The sequence below is a fragment of the Mya arenaria genome, chromosome 11, assembly GCF_026914265.1.
Source record: "Mya arenaria isolate MELC-2E11 chromosome 11, ASM2691426v1".
NCBI lineage: Eukaryota > Metazoa > Mollusca > Bivalvia > Myida > Myidae > Mya > Mya arenaria.
In genome coordinates, this window is record NC_069132.1 from 3,681,850 (window position 1) to 3,701,569 (window position 19,720).

The 19,720-nt window shown below is 34.5% G+C and overlaps 2 protein-coding genes across 5 annotated transcripts; one reads left to right on the forward strand and one right to left on the reverse strand.

Annotated features, from left to right (window-relative positions):
* Positions 1-299: 299 nt before the first annotated feature.
* Positions 300-10,266, forward strand: LOC128207462 (uncharacterized). Of its 3 annotated transcripts, none has more exons than XM_052910395.1 (10): positions 300-360; positions 1,067-1,201; positions 2,638-2,775; positions 3,701-3,796; positions 4,043-4,063; positions 4,302-4,429; positions 5,601-5,711; positions 6,230-6,317; positions 7,211-7,791; positions 8,077-10,266. In XM_052910395.1, exons 2-10 carry the CDS (start codon positions 1,093-1,095, stop codon positions 9,166-9,168), a joined length of 2,364 nt encoding a protein of 787 aa, XP_052766355.1. In that variant the 5' UTR covers positions 300-360; positions 1,067-1,092; the 3' UTR covers positions 9,169-10,266. The 3 variants fall into 3 exon arrangements, with proteins under 3 accessions (XP_052766355.1, XP_052766354.1, XP_052766353.1); XM_052910394.1 differs by lacking the exon at positions 300-360 and adding an exon at positions 430-622; XM_052910393.1 differs by lacking the exon at positions 300-360 and adding an exon at positions 625-758.
* A 2,097-nt stretch (positions 10,267-12,363) lies between these two features.
* Positions 12,364-19,302, reverse strand: LOC128207258 (mitochondrial import receptor subunit TOM20 homolog B-like). 2 transcript variants are annotated; one of them, XM_052910083.1, is made up of 5 exons: positions 19,124-19,302; positions 16,764-16,810; positions 16,346-16,430; positions 15,911-16,050; positions 12,364-13,055 (listed from the first exon to the last, which is right to left on the reverse strand). In XM_052910083.1, the coding sequence occupies exons 1-5, from the start codon at positions 19,260-19,262 to the stop codon at positions 12,978-12,980; spliced, it is 489 nt and encodes a 162-aa protein (XP_052766043.1). In that variant the 5' UTR covers positions 19,263-19,302; the 3' UTR covers positions 12,364-12,977. The 2 variants fall into 2 exon arrangements, with proteins under 2 accessions (XP_052766043.1, XP_052766042.1); XM_052910082.1 differs by having other exon boundaries at positions 15,878-16,050.
* Between the last annotated feature and the right edge of the window lie 418 nt (positions 19,303-19,720).

The following is a 19,720-nucleotide window of genomic DNA, read 5'->3' on the forward strand; positions in this document are numbered from 1 at the left end:
AGGTTCAACCCATTTGATCATCATTTTGATTCTTCTAGTAACATAATTTTAATTATATATTATTGCATGAAGATATATTCACACAATATTTGATAAAAACAACAACAAAGGAACAGAAACAGTGGAATGTAACATTGTTTAAATTCATATAAAAAAAGCCATGCAAAAGTTCTTCCAACAGTTACAGCCCTTTCACAAAACGTCAATCAATATGCAGAATGATAACATTGTAGTTACATGTAAACATTGAAACGATATGAATTCAGAAATATATAGATTCCCCAGATACAAATCCTCAGTAGAATTATGATGGATTACAATTCTATCTCTGTACTTCACCTATTTGGACAATTTTGTCAGGTTGGTTATCAATCAATATTATTGAATGGAAATCTGTTTTAATAGTTTTATGACCATTGAACATTGTACTACATAACCATGACTTACTTATAGCATTTTAAAAACACTAAAATAATGCATGCATAGAACACCATACTTTCTACCCACGCCACATGCATATTGACACAAATGTATGGAAAAAACACATCCTGGATACATTAACCAATGAGGGAATGATTTAAGAATACTTAACCACTATTACTGAGTTAAGGAACTAAGTGTGGTATGTGTTATTTACATAGTTCAAATAAGAGCAGGATACATTTTACTTGTACAGTGTTGAAATAAATGTTGAAATAAATGAGTTTCATATACATACTCCTTTGTTAACATTGGAGTCAATACATAATCATCAAACTGTGAGTATACTTCTTATTGATCTATTGATTATGAAATGTCTAAATATAATTTTTTTTACATCGATTATGACATGTCAATCATTTTGTTTAACCTTGTTCTAAATATGATCTTTTTACGTCTCAAAAGACAAAACATCATGATAAGAAAAATAGTAGAAGCAATTATGTTTATAAGGTATAGAGATAATACATTGAAAATATTATTTATTTAATTTGTACAAGAAAGAATAACTTGGAAATAGACACTTTGATAAGTTTTTGTGGTCAAAAGAACAGTCTAAACATTTAATAATAAATTCACAATAAAGGGAAAGCAGTGGCAGAAAATGTGAAGATGACACGTTCCAACTGTCTGAAGAACAGTTTCCGGGTGACATCGGGCTTTAGTGTTGATCAGATCAAATCCCTGGCACACCTGTATGCAGAACACAAGGAGTTCCAAGGTAAGATATGACTAGTTTTATTTTTTTTAAACGCACACAGAAGTATTTTATCATATTTCAAATGCATTCAAAAAGTTGAAGATTTGATAAAAATAAAGAATGGTCACCCATCTGCTTATTTTCATTTACTTTATTGTCTTCTTCAAATACTTTTAACACAAATATACTGAGTAACTTCACTATGTACATATATCATAAATATTTGATCGGATGAAATTTTTGAGTTATGTTCACTTACGGTATGCATTTACAAAATTGTTACTTAAGATAATTGTCATTAGCAATTGGATGATCATAAAATACTGAAAAAATAGTAAAATCAGGAAGGTGAAAACAATAGCTTTCAGAGATAAAAAACAACAAAATAATGATTTGTTTGGACAGGTTATGATAAGTTCATGGACAATATGAATCTATTTTATTTGATATTCTCATGTTGTCCCAACATAAAGTATATAAAAGGGTTATTAGGACTGAGTTTTGACCGTTGAGGTTATATACGACTTGAGTGGATCAACGAGGTATGAGCCGTTGAAATCAAAATCTGCGAAAAAACAGTCAAATTACTACATTCAGGATTAAATACTAATAACCCATTTATTATATACACTACTGGTTAAATCACTTAAAAGATTAATGTTTTCAAAATAAATGCCATTTTAATGACTATTTTGTTAAAGGGACTGTACACCAGATTGGCACCAAAAAAAGTTTTTTTCTGTAACGCATCTCAGGACAATTATTTAATAAAATGTTTAACTTATTGATATCATAATTGTAAAAAAACGTACCAAAATGTAAAAAAAAAATCTAGTTGGAGACCGGTGTCGAACCGGTGTCGCCAAAATTGCAATCCAGTCCTGTATCCACTGTGCTACGAAGGCTTACTCTAAACAGTTGGAATATTTAAGCTATATACCTTACATGGTCATATCACATGATAACATCGACTAGCCAATCAAGCATAAGGAATGAATTCTACTAGGTAGACATACCTAGTAATATTTTTTAATGGAATAATACGAACAAAACTGCAAAAAATAATTTAATTGTAAACTATGTGGTACTTCAGTTAGTAAGTTCCAATGCATTGTACACATCAATACCAAGTTTATGTCAGTATTTTTTTCGATGTTTTATCATACGGAGTACAGTCCCTTTAAGTACACTCACTACTTGAGAAGAATACGGACTACCGTATTTTGTTATATGTATCGCATGTGGATTTGTGTTGGTTATATTATAAAAAAACAATAGCCATACAGAAAGGGTTTTATCAATTTGTATTTGATGGCAAAAAGAGGTAGAATACCAGGACACATCAGTTTTGAGGGTCACACCAATGCATTAGGAAGACATCACAAACTAGTAATACTATTTTCTATTCAGACTGACCTTCACCTTAAGCCTGATGTATATTGGGTTTATTTCTTTAGTTGTAGGGGACAGTAGTTATGAAGGTCGAGAGTCTTTAAACAGGAAGATACGGCCCCACATTTGTGACATCCTCGACCTGAAGGTTGACGCCATTGTGTGCCCTACACAGACTGACCTTCACCTTGAACCTTACGGATGTAAGCCATGAAATCTTTTTTAGGGCGGTTATTCAAACCACAGGTGATATCATAAATAATTTAACAAAAACATTTAAATAGATTTAGTTTAAGGTTTAGTTTTGAAAGATGTAACTTGAAAGCCACTTGTTTTTTTTTATTTTAGGTAGAGCTGGACACAAATTTAAATCAAAATAAATCTTGTCAGATACTGGGCCCATACAATGATGCTGTTCACAATATTGTTAACAGTAACAAAGTTCTGAACAATGTCACAGTTCAATATCAGGACAGAATTGGTATTATCATTCCAAATAGTCGTATTTTAGTCTCAAAACTGTGTTCATTTTGGCATGAACACTATTGGAGATCAACTTTGAATGTATGAATTTTTAAACTCTTTTTAGCTCTACTGGCCAAAGGCCAGAAGAGCTTATGCGATGGTAATGTGTACGTAGTATATGCGTATGTGCGTCCGTGCGTCTGTAAACAAACTTTTTGTGTGTGTTTTTGCATCCATCTCAGCACAATTGCTTGTGAATGTTTGTTCAAATTGATCAATGTTGTCCTCGGATGCCCTTGACTTTGACCTTTTGACCAACTTTTTTTAAATTTTAAAAACAACAGAAATTTTTACCATGAGTACAGTTTTGAAAGCATTTTTTTGTCAGATGACTTTTATTTGGCACATATTAAAATAGTTCATGCAACTAATCTGCTTACAATACTTTCTGGGCTCAGATGTTGAACGTGCAACGTTTTCAGGTAACCCAAACACAAAATGTGAACTTTATGTCTGTTGCCTTTTACCCATACATACATGCTCTGGATTAAAAATGACCACAAGAGCCATGCCAGTAGAGCATAGGCCCTTTTGGGCCTCTTGTTAATCATATACTATAGAATTCTTATATACAACACAAATCAGTATTTGTGCTGTTTTCAGTGGCTCACCAAGTGTTGGCCAAGGGTGGGTTATTGCTACAGGAGACATGCAGACAGATAGGGACCATCCCTGTGGGTCAGGCAGAGCTCACTGGGGGTACGTTGTTGCATTGCTTTTGAAAAAAAAAATTATACAGGTATTGCTATATAGTCATGGATATTGTAAACTTGTGTTGATGTCGTCATCAATATTTAATACCGATAGAGAGATTTTCTGTGGCAAACAGTGATTACCAGTAATCTGAAATATGACACGATATCTCTATTTCTAAAGATATATCTAGCTTTCAAAAGATTTTTAAGTAATTACTATAGAGCTTAATTATTCTTTTATTACTTTCAGGTTATGAGTTGGATTGTAATTGTAAGTATCATACTTGTATGTTACATTTAAAAAAAAATCTTAACAGAGTGATTGTTTCACAACGTGGTAATTGTCACGATATTTGCACAAAATATTTGATAATGGAAATTCTATATTGTAACAACTGGTAGTATAAAAATGTATATTTTTGAATTTTGCATGTACCAGTTTTTAAAATGAGGTTATATCTGTGATGGAAGCAACTGTCAAAATGTGTAGCATGTTCAATTCAATTCAGATGTGATCCACACAGCAGGTCCTCCTCCAGATACCCTCCTTTCCTACCTCCAGAGGAAAGAGTGCCTAAAGAAGAGTTACCTTTCCTGTCTCAGGAAGGTTAGGGACAACCATGACATCAGAACTGTGGTACGTTAGAACATAATGATTCAAGGCACTGGCATAGCTCCATGTTGACATTGTACGCTTGGGCCTGCACATTAAAATATCTTATTTGGTCTAGCTATGCCCCTGCCAGATCTCCTCATGGTTGTCTGTCATTGGAAGGGAGCCATAAACATTAGTCATAAAAAAACCTTAGTTACATTAACACATCATTTGCCTTGTGTTTTTTACTTTTGACCTTGACCTAGACTTCAACCCAAATTTCAAACAAAGTCTTTCCATTAATCAGTTTGTACTTTACTTCACCTTAATATCTAGACTTAAAATCAACAACTCAACAAACATATCTGTTTGGCCGATAGCGTGCACAAATGCTAGGCACGTTTTATTTAGCAAGCATGATTATATATATGCTAGTATACCAGTTGCATACAAAGCAGTAAATATTTTATGAATCATGCTACATGAACTTGACAAAGCAATTTGAGTAAAAAATATCTTGCACACAAATTACTGATAACATCTTGAAAGCAATATTCAAAATCGAAAATACCATGGGCCAGAGTAAAAACCAGAGAAAAAAAATCACCCAAACAATAGAGGGTAAGAAGATGCTCTGGAAAACTGTACCCATTCTTATCATTTACATTTCTAATAAATATTATTACAATATTACCTAATTTCCTTTCTCAAATAATTATACTTTTTTATTAAAAACATAAAAACTATCAATAAAACACAAATTTTCAATATATTCAATATTGAAAATCAAAGAAAATAGGTATATCCCGACTACTGTGCATGCTAGAACTGAATCAATTTTCTTCTCGGAAATCACTGTCTATACTGCTTATCCTTTGTATTGTTGAACTCTACCCCTCATAACAAAACTCAATCACCTATTGGTCATCTTCAATCAAACTGACTGTATCGTAAAGACTATACTATGAAGCGCTGTAAAGTAAGAAGTATTGCCTTCACTCACTTCACGTATTTTGGGTAATATTTTGAGAAAAATGTGGCAAATAATTTGATTAATAAACCTAAATGCTTCAATTCAAACACCATCATATACCTTGGGGAAACTATTACACTCTGCTTCATTGAGTTATATAGTGTCAAAGGAATCAAGTGAGGGGGTAGCTGATGACAAATTCAGTAGTTCAGTTACTGATGAGATGCATGTTTGTTGCAGGCCTTCCCAGTGCTTGGTTCTGGTGGGGCGGGTATGCAGCTTGTGGATGCTGTGAAAATAGCTGTCACCTCCATCAGGCAGTGGCTAGAAAAATCCAGGAATGCCAAGGCGGTAAGATATTGATGACTTACATTTCAGATTTAAGAACTGTTTCATTTCATTGCTTATTAGGTTAAAAATGTTGATGTTCATTATAATGTCCACTTTTAAGATGGAAAAGAAACTGCATAGCTGGTGTTACATTGTGGAAACACCAACATGTACATGTATATTGGCTAGTGTTTTAAGTGTTAAAGAAAATCAAGCAATTTACGGTACTGCATAGCTGGTGTTACATTGTGGAAACAAGAACATGTACATGTATATTGGCTAGGGTTTAGCGCTAAAAGAAAATAAAGCAATTTACAGTACTGCACATTTTAACTTAAATGTTGTTATGTGCAAAACATGTTCAAAAGCATAAAAACATGTAGAAGCTCTTTTCTGATATTTTATAAGCACATTATTATAATGGACAGCTACCAAATACCGGTACTCATTGAATGTCATTGACTTAACGTCCAGTTCTTTGTCCTAGAATTCACACTGCACTAATACCTCAATGTTTATTCTTTTATATGTATAACCAGGTTGACAGCGTGGTATTGTGCATGTACAGTGAGGAACAATGGCAGGCATACTTCCCCGAACTCACAGTGGCATTCCCATATGGCAAAGGTCAGCTCTATTTGAAAGTTAAGATTTTAATTTTGATGAAATACATGCAGTTCTGCATTATATATATTGCGTTTTATTAATCTTACAATTTGCAAACGCCAAACTAAATGTCTATGTATTTTTTGAATGGCCCTTGTATGCTTATTCTTTCCTGCTTAAAAATTTATTTTTACAAAGCAAGAGTACATTTTTAACATTATAATTCACATCAACCCCTGCTCCAAAAACCGTGCCAAAATATATTTTTTATTTGACAAATAATAGGCTTAAGCAAAACTGACAAAAAGGGATAACAAAAATAGTGTGGGAAAATATAAACCACTTGCTGTTTCATTGAAAGAATGAATAGAGGGTATTTGTTGATTTTGGTGTTAGCACTGCATAATCACTGAAAGCCATATTTTCACAGTCAATATAATCAATCAAATCAATCAGAGTGAAATCAATAAGATCTTAGTCCAAAATTAAACGAATTATGCTTATGGTAAACTTTAGAAAGTTGTCAAATCAATTGGCATGAATTGTAAAATTGCAAGAGAATCCAATGTCATGACATTATTTCAAACAATTTTAACCCGGCATAGTGTAGGTTGTGGTACCTCTAAAAAGAAACTTGTGAACTAAAAAATGTATAAGAAGTGAAAATATCAGCAGCAAAAATAACAATTTTTAACAAAAAACTTATAAATGTAAACCTTTATCTAGCCTTTTTAAAGATCCAGATGAGATTATAAACCTTAATTTTCTCTCTTTACATATACTTTAATTGTTTGTTTTCATTGAAAATGATTATTTAAATTGAGAACCTTTTCTTTTAAACACCCTTTCATATAACTTACTATTTGCTCTTTTGTTATGCAATTTACCAACTGCCAAACACCTAACACTTTCAGATGTGGCAGGGTTTGATCAAGAAGAGCTACCAATAGTTCCCAGGACTGCTCTTTTCCACCCAGCTGAAACTATAGCCACCAACATCCAATGTTACAAGTACCAGCCCCCTGCTAGAAGACAGGTCTGCAGGCATTTCCAGGCTCTTGTAACAGAGTGCCATGCTGGGCTCGAAGATTCTTCTCTGGAGCGATTCAGATTTACAGCTATTTTCCAAAACTCTTGCCCTCCAACGCATCGAGTTCTACTTCATAACAATGTGGACCTTTCAGCTATTGAAATACAGGTGGTTTGCCACTCCAGAAAAGAAGAGGACTTGGACGACACTCTCTGTAGACGAATACAGAATTTGGTGAAATGTTACCTGCTCTCTGCTTTGGAAAACATTTCCAATTTTTCCACATTTGTGCGCTGTGAAAAATCTGTTATGGGTCAGCGCGGGATGATGTATGATGCAGACTTTCTACAAGATCTGGCCAACCGGAATGAGACACAGCCCTGCGTACACTCCTGTGACAAAGACACACACCTCCTTAACCCACTGACCATGCTGAAATACTGGAGATGGCAGAGAAGAGCACATGTATGTCTATATTTTGTTGAATGTGAGCAGCTTATTGAAATGTTCCTGTCAAAAAGGCAACACTTTTATAATATTCTGTTAAACTGAAAGGGTTCTAACAATGATAATAATATGTACTTGATATTTTCGTTGAAATAGAATACATGTATGCTTAGAAGTAAAAGGATGAGATTGAATGTTTGATCTTCTTAATAATAATAATAATATCAATTCATTTATGGGCTTTAGTGATTTTCTATGTAATAACATTCTTTGTTTCACAATGGTTTGCTTTTATCCTTCTAGAGAAGCCTGAATGTCCAAGTAGACAAAAGATCCCCACAGCAACATGATGAACAGGGAGACCAATCAAATAGTTGCTCTGAAATCAATGACTTCTCCAACACTGAAGCAAGGCCCAGTTCCCCATATAGCCCGGCTATTGTGCGAGGAGCCCCTGTAGAAATTGAATGGGTGGATTCTGGCTCATCTGGGAGTTTGAAATCAGATGCAGATAATGGCATGTATCAAGCAGAAAGAGTTCATAAGGAAACAGTTGGCCAAGACCAGAATAACAACATTAACAATGATGAAAGGGGAGATAACAGCAGCACCTCCTCATGGAGCCCGCTGGGATCCTTAATGAGCCTGTTCAGTTGGAAACAACACCATGAATTACCTACAAGAAACATAGTGGAACATGAACATCACACTTTTCAACCTATGGATGACAGTCTGATGAATAGTGTTCCTAGAGTGGATGAAACCAAGCAAAAGACTCCTTGTAATGAACATAAAAAGTCAAATTCCCAAATTACTAGTAACTCAAAAATGCAGAGTGAGATAACAGGTACCTCCTCTGGAAAAGTGTTTCATGCCTCCGTACATGAGAATAAGCATACATCTGGCACTAAAGATATGCACCAAAGATCTCTCTGTGCTCACTGCTCCCATGATAAGAGGTCACATCCAACCAATAACTTAATCGCAAAAAGTAATATCTGCGTAAGTTGCCAGCCTGTAAATGAGCAAGCCATTGGTGCTTGTGGAGGCAGGGTCCCTATCTCTATGAACAATCTTACTCCTTTTGATCCATTTACAAACAACACATATTCTAATAATATGAACATTAATTCTGTGAGTGACAGAGACTTTCTCAGGCTTGCCAAGAAAATAGGCAACAAGCAAAGACAACTGGGGCTTGAGCTTGGTCTTCCCTATGCAGAAATACAAGTGATATGTGAGAACAACCCTAGGGATGCTGAGATGCAGGGGTTTGAAATTATAGCCGCTTGGAGACAAAGACTGGGGGGTAGAGGTACCCTGAATGATCTATTGGATGCAATGAGTTCTTGTGGAATTGACACCAATACTGTTGATAGAGAACTGAACATCTGAAAGTGTGGTTTTCTGTGATAGTATAAAGGTCAAGTGGTTCATGTAATCTAGTATTTGATGCTGTTTCAAGCTACCAGCTGGTTCATGTAATCTAGTATTTGATGCTGTTTCAAGCTACCAGCTGGCTCGTGTGATCTAAATTTTAATTAAGTTTTGAGTTACAACCTTTCTTTGTACTTGTATAATGAAATGTACATTTTTTTTTTTTTTTTTATTGCAATGCATTTAATCACCGTTAATCCGAACACTGTTTATTCGAAATTATCGCTTTTTCAAATTTATATTTAGGTCCCAGTTTTATTTCTTCTTGGATTAATGAAAATTTTCAGCAATAATCCCTATTTTGAATTTATCAATTTTTCAAGTTAAGATTACCATCCTGATTCGATATTTCACACCTATTTATCAATCATTGTTTGACCTTGGTCATTTCATAGTTTTCACACCAACTACGGAGATAGCACGCAGGCATCGTCTTGAGGTGATAATGAAGCACATTTGGCGCTTGTTAAAGAATTACATTGAGCATGCGTATGTAACAAACATTGGTGTATGATAAGAAGCGATTTATTTTGGGTGTAGTTTGTATATAATTTACACAATCTGAACGTCATTTGAATTGTCTATCTAAACCGTGGCGGAGATGGGCCCAGTTCCTATCTGGGAGGATGTCTAAATCAGAAGTGAAAGAGAAGTATGAAAACAAAGTGCAGCAAGACATCAAATCATTCTTTAAAAAATAACTCGAATGATACTAAGTTAACTTAGTCTAACTTCAGTGCATGTTTACTTAACAATGCAAAATATTGGTAACGTAAGGCCGACATTGCAATCTTCACAACTAAATAATTTATGTCATCAATATTTTTTTCTAATAATTGTTAATTCGAAATATCATTAATCAGAAGTTTTTATCTGGGTCCCGACGACTTCGGATGAACGGTGTTAAAATGCATTTGCCAACTGCCATAGAATCATGTTAAAGAGTGTACCTAAAATTCTTAACCTAGTTCTCTGAAATCTTGAATGTGTATTTTTTTCATTAATTATTGGAACTTTCCTTGCTGAAAATTGTGATTGTGAACATAAGAATTATTACAATATGTTGAGGTATTTACCGTTGTTTTTTTTTTGGGGGGGGATCATTGTATGTCCGTCATCTGTCCCTTGTCCCTAGTTTTTTTACAAATTACAGTCCACAATTTGGTTCAAAACAATGAATCTTTGTTTTTCTCTATAAAATCCAGGCCAAGTTTGATTCTGGGTCATAAGGAAATGGAAGGAGGCCACTAGGTCCACAATTTTGGCCCAAAGTCAAAGAAACTCAGAATGTCATTATAAAGTAAAGGTCAAGTTTGATACTGGGATAAGTGCTGTCACAAATAGGTAACCATGTCAAACCAGAACTTTGTTCACACCTGAGGCCACAATTTAAGTCAAAAATCAATGAGACATGGTCAAAATGTATGTCTTTAAATCATTAGGGCAAAAGAAAGAAAAGCTTTGTCAACACTTTTCGAGTCACAATTTTAGTCCAAATTCAATTAATTTTGGTCAAGATGTTAGTCTGCATAAATTTAGTCATGTTCGATTGGTCATATGAAGTAAAAAATAGTCAAATGATTAAGAAAATCCTTGTTATTTGGTCATAATGTTTGTCTCCATAAAATCTAGATAAAGTTTGAATAAGGGTCGTGTTGAGTCCCAAAATTATGTCTTAGAACAAAATTCACACTCTTAGGCCACAAATTTAGCCCAAAATAAATCCAACTTGGTAAGAATGTTTATCTGCAAAAAATCTAGGTCAAGTTACGTACTTGATTATGTGGGATCAAAGACTACCGTAGGTAAAAATAAACAGAAAAAATGTTAAATGATCCAATGAAACTTGGTCAGAATGTTTTCCTCCATAGAATTTAAGTCTTTTTAGATACTAGGTAATGTGCAGTTAAAAATGAGGTAACTAGGTCAAATCTCCAATGACTCCATAACTGTGAAAGCAACAGCTATAATCCTAGTAATCAATGTAAATATATTGTCATTTTACAATTGTTAACACAGTTTGTAATCTGCCTCCCCATTAATGACATAAAAGGCTAAGACAATACGTGTGTACTCAGTTTCATATGAAAATCTTCAAAGGTTTTCGAGTTGCAGGCATGATGAAACATTTGGCACATTTTTTCATACAATCAGAGAGCCTGACTACAAATATTGGTACCAAAGTTATAGACTGCTATATACACTAGTGTCATAGTTAACACAGGTACTGAACGTTGTGTGAAGATCCTGAACAGTTTTTGTATTATGGTTAAGTTTTTTTTAAGTCTGCCTCCCCATTGATGACACAAAGGCTATGACAATACCTGAACAAGAGCTGCCTGATGTAACTTGGTTGTGTGATACTTCTGAAGTTCTGAGGACACTGGAGATTTTTAGCAGTCTTAGAAACTTTCATGGCTGTAGCTCAAATACTGTTGGAAATGCGCATTACACAACATTGCATACACTATAGGCTACTTTTTTAACTTAAGTCAAGGGCAAAAACTTTAAAAAAAAATTCACATACTGCTTAACATTTCTGTAAAGTTTCGTCACTCTGGCTACATTACTTTTGGAGATACGTGCGACAGAACGTTTTGTGACAGACATTTGTGTAGAGATGTTATTTTTTAACTAAGTCAAGGGCCATAACTCCGCACATATTGGGCAAGCATCAAACAACATCTCAGGTGCACTACTACACATGCTGGATAATTTCTTAAAATGTACTTATATATTGGAGATCCCTGTGCATGTGCGACACAAGATTTAACTAAGTCAAGATCCATAACTCTGCACTTACTGGTAGCAACACACAAAACTCCAGGACCACACAATGCTGCTTAGCATTCCTGTCAAGTTTCATCGCTCTGGTTAATATACTTTTGGGGATATGCCCAGCACAAATAAAGGACGGACAGACAGACATATAATCATGCCAAATGTAAAATGTCTACCTTCAGTTTAAGGAGAGACAATCACATCAGATGATCAGTGGTTACTGAGATATAATTATCTGCATGCCAGTTGATAGCACCCAATACTTTTTCAAGCTTTAACAAGGCCGAAACCAGGGTGACCAAAATTACATTCCTCACTAGATATATACAGTTTAGCTACATGTAAATTCTACTTTACAAGGAGAAGAAATGCTACATAAACAAATCTTTATTCAATCATAAATTCAATATATACATAGGTACAACATGAGAACCATTATTCAGAAGTGAACCACTTCTTGCCCAAGTTAAAACTAAATATCAACTTTATTTTAAAAATTACTTTTACTTTACTCAAACAATACTTGAACATTGCGACATTTACCAATGCTGTAATACAAAACAAAATGCTAAAATATTTGTAAAAAGACTGAAAAAAACCCAATGTCATAAAACTATGCATCAACACAGTAACACTGAATATATCTAGAATTTTACAGTTTTATACCCATTTCACTTCATAACAAAGATACTCTACCCAGGATTTTTTACTGTTGTTTGAATACTTACTATATGTTTTTCACTCTTATAACATGGCAGTGTACTGTTTGTGTTATATATATGTCTATATTACGTCGTCCCCATGACTAACAGCCATAGGCATTTAGGTGCCATTTAGCCAAAGAACTTTGAACCTGAACTTTATTGTCTGAAAACTAGCTGCTGTGAAAGCACAGATGGCAAAATGTCCACTCATCGATATAGGTTGTCAGTTAAAATTGTTCAGTTTTGTTGAACAGCCAAGTAAGACCTGGTCAGTGGATCTATCTACTCGACATCATCCTCAGCTAGCTGGGCTGAGAGTTCGGGTTTCTTTGTTACCTCTGCTCTTTCTTGTAGCAACCGCTGAAACATTGAAACCAGGTATCAATCTTGATTGTAAAAGGGTTGCAAGTTGTTCCCCTAGTGGCTTATAAATAAGATACCCATGCATGTGAATATATTGACACAGTTTGTATTATTACCTGTAACGGCATAAGTCCATTTATAAGAAAGTAATAAAGATAAAAATTGCACTCTGTATATATATGCTAGCATGTATAAAAGTATTATCAATTTAAGATTTACTTTAAACAGCTTATATATAACAAGAGCTGTCACAGGGACAGCGCGCTCGACTATTCCGCGGCTTTTCAGTGTAAGGATTGAAAAGTTTTGGCGAAAGATGCATGGATCACTGTTAGATTAGATTTCAATGCATTACATGATGTGCGGAGATATTAACATAAATGTGGTTACATGCAAAATTTTAACCAGAATTTTTAAGTGTAATAATAAAGGGCCATTATTTGCAAAACACAGTTATCTAACTTGATTATTCAATTAGGTTGGGTGGTTGTATAAAGTCTCAATGCAATTCATCCAGTAGTTGCTGAGATATTAACCTATGTGTGCTTACATGCAAAACCTTAACCAGAATTTCTGAGTGAAATAATAAAGGCAAGTATTTGCATTAAATGCAAACTAAAGTTATCTAAGTTGGAAAATTAAGTAGGTTGGATGGTTGAGTACCATTGTATCAAGTCTCAATGCAATACCTCGAACAGTTGCTGAGATATTAACCTATGTGTGCTTGCACGCAAAACCTTAACCAGAATTTCTAAGTCAAATAATAAAGGCCTATTATTTGCATTAAATTCAAACTAGAGTTATCTTACATGGTTAAATAAGTAGGTTGGATGGTTGAGTACCATTGTATCAAATCTCAATGCAATACCTCAAGTAGTTGCTGAGATATTAACCTATGTGTGCTTGCACGCAAAACCTTAACCAGAATTTCTAAGTCAAATAATAAAGGCCTATTATTGGCATTAAATGCAAACTAGAGTTATCTAACTTGGTTAATTGAGTAGGTTGGATGGTTGAGTACCATTGTATCAAGTCACAATGCAATACAGTACATGAGCGAAAGTTTGAATTTTTCAAAATACTGAAAATAGGGTGTTTACATAGGGAAATGCCATTTTTACAATACATTATATAGGATAAATATTTTCCAAAATACTGAATTCAGTGTCAATACTGAAAACTTTCACCCATGATTATACATCAAGTAGTTGCTGAGATATTAACCTATGTGTGCTTGCACGCAAAACCTTAACCAGAATTTCTAAGTCAAATATTAAAGGCCTATTATTGGCATTAAATGCAAAGTAGAGTTATCAAACTTGGTTAATTAAGTAGGTTGGATGGTTGAGTACCATTGTATCAAGTCTCAATGCCTCAAGTAGTTGCTGAGATATTAACCTATGTGTGCTTGCACGCAAAACCTTAACCAAGGGGTGACGCCGACGCTTGGTTGAGTAGTATAGCTCTCCATATTCTTCGAATAGTCGAGCTAAAAATGATAAAGAAGTGAAATCATCAGAATGAGGGCTGTTGAGATAAAAGGGATTAATTCATTATTTGCAACATATTGTGCCCAAACTACCAGTCAATTGTTCCTATAAATTTGAAATCCATTTGAAGATCATTTATAATTTTATTCTATAAACTGTGATACATTGTGTAAGCCTAACCCCTTACATAAATCTCATTTTTTTCTACAACATGACTGCCTCAGCAGGACTCATTTTTGCTGACAATATCACATTATTACCGTAGTATGTGTAACAAGAAAAACATTTCATTGAACTCACGTTTTAAAATCTATTAAATATTTAGAATATAAAAAAATCATAAGGATATATATATCAGTTGCTTGTGGAAATAAAATAACTGTATATTAGATTTATAAAATATTACATAACAATTAGTTTAAATCTTAAAAGAATTCTGAGCCCATGCATTTCCTCAGCAACACTACTCTAGTTTATTGAAGCATATAATTTTGCATGCATGTGTTGGTATATTAAAGATGCACTCTTACTCCCAAATAAAATTTAACACATATAATACAATTGTTTCAATATATCAAAAAGGATGAACAAATGTCGAAAGCAATGGTTCTCATGAAGGATACCATGTTTAATTTTAAAGAAATGTGCAGAAAACACAGTATTGCTACCTTATGAGACCATAGTTAATCGCAGTAAATCTTTTAGCATTCACCAATCATTTAATATTTTTTGCGTTTTCAGGTATTAAATACAAAGCTATATTATTGTTAATAGTAATTAATATTTTCCATAAATGCATTATTTAGTAAGCAGTTGAGGGTGTATCACTTAAAATTTATGTTTGTTTTAATTTATTTAATTTGGAATAAGAGTGTCACTTTAACAAGTATAGAATAAGTGAAACCATGAAGTGTTTATTATGACAACCATAGAGCTACAAAAGCCAACAGTAAGGAGGCTTTGTTTGGAAGTGTTCTAAATTATATAAACTTGTTAATTATATAAATTTGTTTTAACTGTTTATATTTACAAATTTCTTCAGAAAGTACTCTAATTTTCCATACAATGACAGGTCTATATGACATTTCAGAACAATCATTTAATAATAAAAAGCCATTAGTATATACATGTGTTTTAATAGCAACCTTTACCTTTCTAATATTTGTTTTCTACATATCCTTTCTTGATCTTTTAAACAAGCACAACACCGCAAACTTACCGATGTTTAGAAATATTGTAAATATGGGAAATTATGAAGAGGTGAATACACGCTGAGTGTGTAAGTGGCCACAGCAGAACTAAGGGTGAAACTAAAAACCACAAGCATACCTTTCCTGCCTTGGAACATATCTCGTCCCATACCTGCTTGACAATGGGTATTCGTGTTTCTAGTGACTGAACAACCTCGGGTGGGAGAGTCTGTCTGAACACCTGCATCAGATGGGCTGGCTGACCACACACGGCCACCGCATTAGCAAGGTGCTCAACACCCTCATTAAGCTCTGCAATATACAATATTATACAATTAAATAACCAAACAATGAAATGAAATACATTTTATGATTTTATGACCAGCCATACTTAAATATAAAAAACATCTTCAGCCAATAAAAAACTTCATAGGTGTAACCTGTCATTTGCGCATGATTCATTTACATACCGTGATTGATAGCATTCACAACAAATATTTCCCTGTATTATCAAAGTCAAAAAAAACTGTCCAACACAATTAAACTATATATAAATTAATAATTGACCAGTTAAAAACATGAACTCAGGCAATCCACCACTACTTACGGCCATTGGAAAGAAGAATTTCACCCAAATTGATTTCCTGCATGAAATACTGTTGGCATGCTGACTCATTGAGTGGATCTGGGAACTGTATAAAATAAAAATATATACAGTTAAGTGTTTCATGAATATTTCAAAGAAAGACTACATTGTAGTGTACATCGTATGTGATATTTACTTTGACCATGTCATTTTCACCTGTTACAACAGAGTGTGGTCTTGTGTAGTTAAGGACATTGGAGTACCTGGAGAAAACCTATTTGTCTGGCTTCATGGTGACCACATACCAAACTTGCATATGCCAAGGCCAAGAATCGAACAAGGGACAGTTTACTGAGAAGTGAGTGCACTAACCCTTGCGCAAACCAGAATACCTCATACTACAGCTGCATTAGACAGTGTTACAAAAGTACATTAATACCTTTGTATTGGAAGTATTTGAGGACTGTTTTGATGCTTTTTTACGTCCTGAAAAAAGACACAACATAAAAGTTAGTTAGTTTAACATGTACATTAAATTGGATGTATTTATTTTTCTTTTATAAATATGCAGTCAGTTTTACATCATCTGTCTCAAGATGGTGCATATTACTTAAATCTATTAACTTTTGAGCTTTGTTTCATCCCACATATATAATACATATTTGATGATTATACATGCTTTTTAGTCTTTATCACACTAGGAAGTGCTCTAAACTAAAAGTAAAAATGTTTGAAACCTCATTGGCAAGTCGACAGTTGGTGGAATTACCGAAATCCTGGTAAATACCGAAATCCCCTTTCATTTTTGTTTTCTTTCATACACCCGGATTTAATACTTTATTGTGTTTGAATGTTGTATGCCGTAATTGTTGGAGGTTGGAGAGGGGTGGAGAAGTCGGAGGAGGTTTTGGGGTGAGAATCGTGGTGACTAAAACCCGGGACCCCCTTTCATTTACACAAGTTCATACAAAAAAAGAGTATGTGAGGAGGTTCGTACACCGGGGCTTCAAAACTGCATTGTGTTTTAGTGGGTTGTATGCTGTATTTCTTGGTGGTTGGAGAGGGGTGGGAGAGTCGGAGAAGTTGGGGGTGGGGCAGGGAGTGATTAAAACCCAGGAACCCCATTCATATTTCAAAGTACATACAAAAGAGTATACAGTATGGTTTAAAACTGTATTGTGTTTGAGTGGGTTGTATGTCGTGGTTGAGGTTGGTTGGAGAGTCAGAGGAGGGGCTGGTGGCTACGAAAAAGTCTCAAATACTACTTTCCGATACTTCATTTCAAAGTGTGGAGGTAATGGGTGGTAGGGATCATACTTTACATACAATTGTCTGCGAGGTGGTTTGTGTGCCATAGTTGTTGGTGGTTTGAGATGCGTGGGGAAGTCGGAGAAATTGAGGGTGGCTATGAAGAAGTCTCAAATACTACTTTCACATACCTCATTTCAAAGTGTAGAGGTAGTATGCGAGGGTGTGTACGCCGATATCTAATACTTCATTTTGGTCGTGACCTGTATGCCAAAGTTGTCGATGGGGTGAGAGGGGTGTGGAAGTTGGACGAGGGGGAGGGCTAAATCCCGGGAAGTCCTTTCAATTTCATATATGTTAATGTTTTAACAACTAGTTCAATATCACATTTTATATTTGTTTGATTGCTTTTCTTATTTTTAGTATGTCGTATATTGGATGTTTTAAATGTGTCTTAATTTTTATTGATTTTGCCTGTAATAAGTTATCCGTTTATTTCGTTGTAAAGCGCCTTTGAACGTGTGTATCAAAAGGGTTGTATATAAAGCAAATAATACAATTTCACTTAAATACCATCACTGCACCTAAATATGAATCATCAACATCATTTTAACATTGGTCATGATAGGAAAGTGTATTTAATGAATAAAGGCATAATAAAAGATTTTATATCATAAAGCATACCATTTAAATATATACATGCAATACTCGTCTCAATATCGATATGGACAGGTCATTGTGAGATATTGGTCCATGTCTGTTACCTATCAGTAATGACACCCGGTGATAGATTCTTATCTTCCGGTCAGTATTTGGAACCATGCCGTCACTGATGACTATAATACGATGTGTATTGAACCCTAGTGGCGTTCTGGTTCAAAATGGGATGCTCCCAGAAATTAAATCTTATAGTTACACGAAGGTAACAAGTAAGACTATGCGGTGTATGAGAGAAACATCGGAAGTCTGAATATTTATTTCTTAGTACATTGCACATAAAAGAAGTATTTCAAACTTCTTCGTATCCACCACCCCCTCCTCTGACTCCCCCACCACTTTCCAACCAACTTAAACACAATTAACAGTTTTAAACCATACTGCATACTCTTTTGTATGTACTTAGAAATATGAATGGGGTTCCTGGGTTTAAATCACTCCCTGCCCCACCCCAACTACTCCCCCACCCTTCTCCTACCACCAAGAAATACAGCATTCAACCCACTAAACAATGCAGTTTTGAAGCCCCAGCGTACGAACCTCCTCGCATACTCTTCTTTTGTATGCACCATTTATGTAAATGAAAGGGGGTCCCGGGTTTTATTCACTACGACCCCCAACCTCACCCTTCCTCCGACTTCTCCACTCCTCTCCAACCTCCAACAATTACGGCATACAACATTCAAACACAATAAAGTATTAAATCCGGGCGTATAAAAGAAAACGATATAAACCTATAAAAATGAAAGGGGATTTCGGTATTTACCAGGATTTCGGGATTTCGGTAATTCCACCGACCCGCAAGTCGAACTTCACAGACAAAATATAACTAACTCTCTTTTAGTTTTCTCCTGAAATCTGGATCATTTCGTCGCCTTCTGTCGAAATATATACAGTAACCAAGAAAAAGACCTGCTCCTGCCGCGGCAGCGATACCCAATGAAGTTTTTGTTAACATTTTACTGGTGTGCATGTGAGTTTTTTAAGGTTACTCTATGGTTGCTTTGATTGTAATCCCTATATAGTTTTAATCGATTAAAAATCGATTATGAATCTTAAACTTTATCCAATCTGGGAGAAGAATGATGATCCAAGTCACTTTGGAGATACCAGAACCTTTATTAAATATATTATAATATTTTGTGTTTTTTTTTTTGTCATTTGATTATCAACTGATAAAGAAAAACTATCTTAGGCAGTTTAAAATAAATCAAAACCGGTTTAAAGGTTGGTGAGGGACAGCTTATTATACCTTTTATAAAATGAATAATTTAACTGTAATAATTTAGCAAAATTATATCTTGAGTGACTAGAAACGATTCGAATTATAATGAAACTAATTTTCTGGTACAATTTATATGTTTTAACCGTTTTTATTACTGCTTTTGTGTTCTTGTTTGCATCGAACTAAACATTATAATGGTTTCTCCC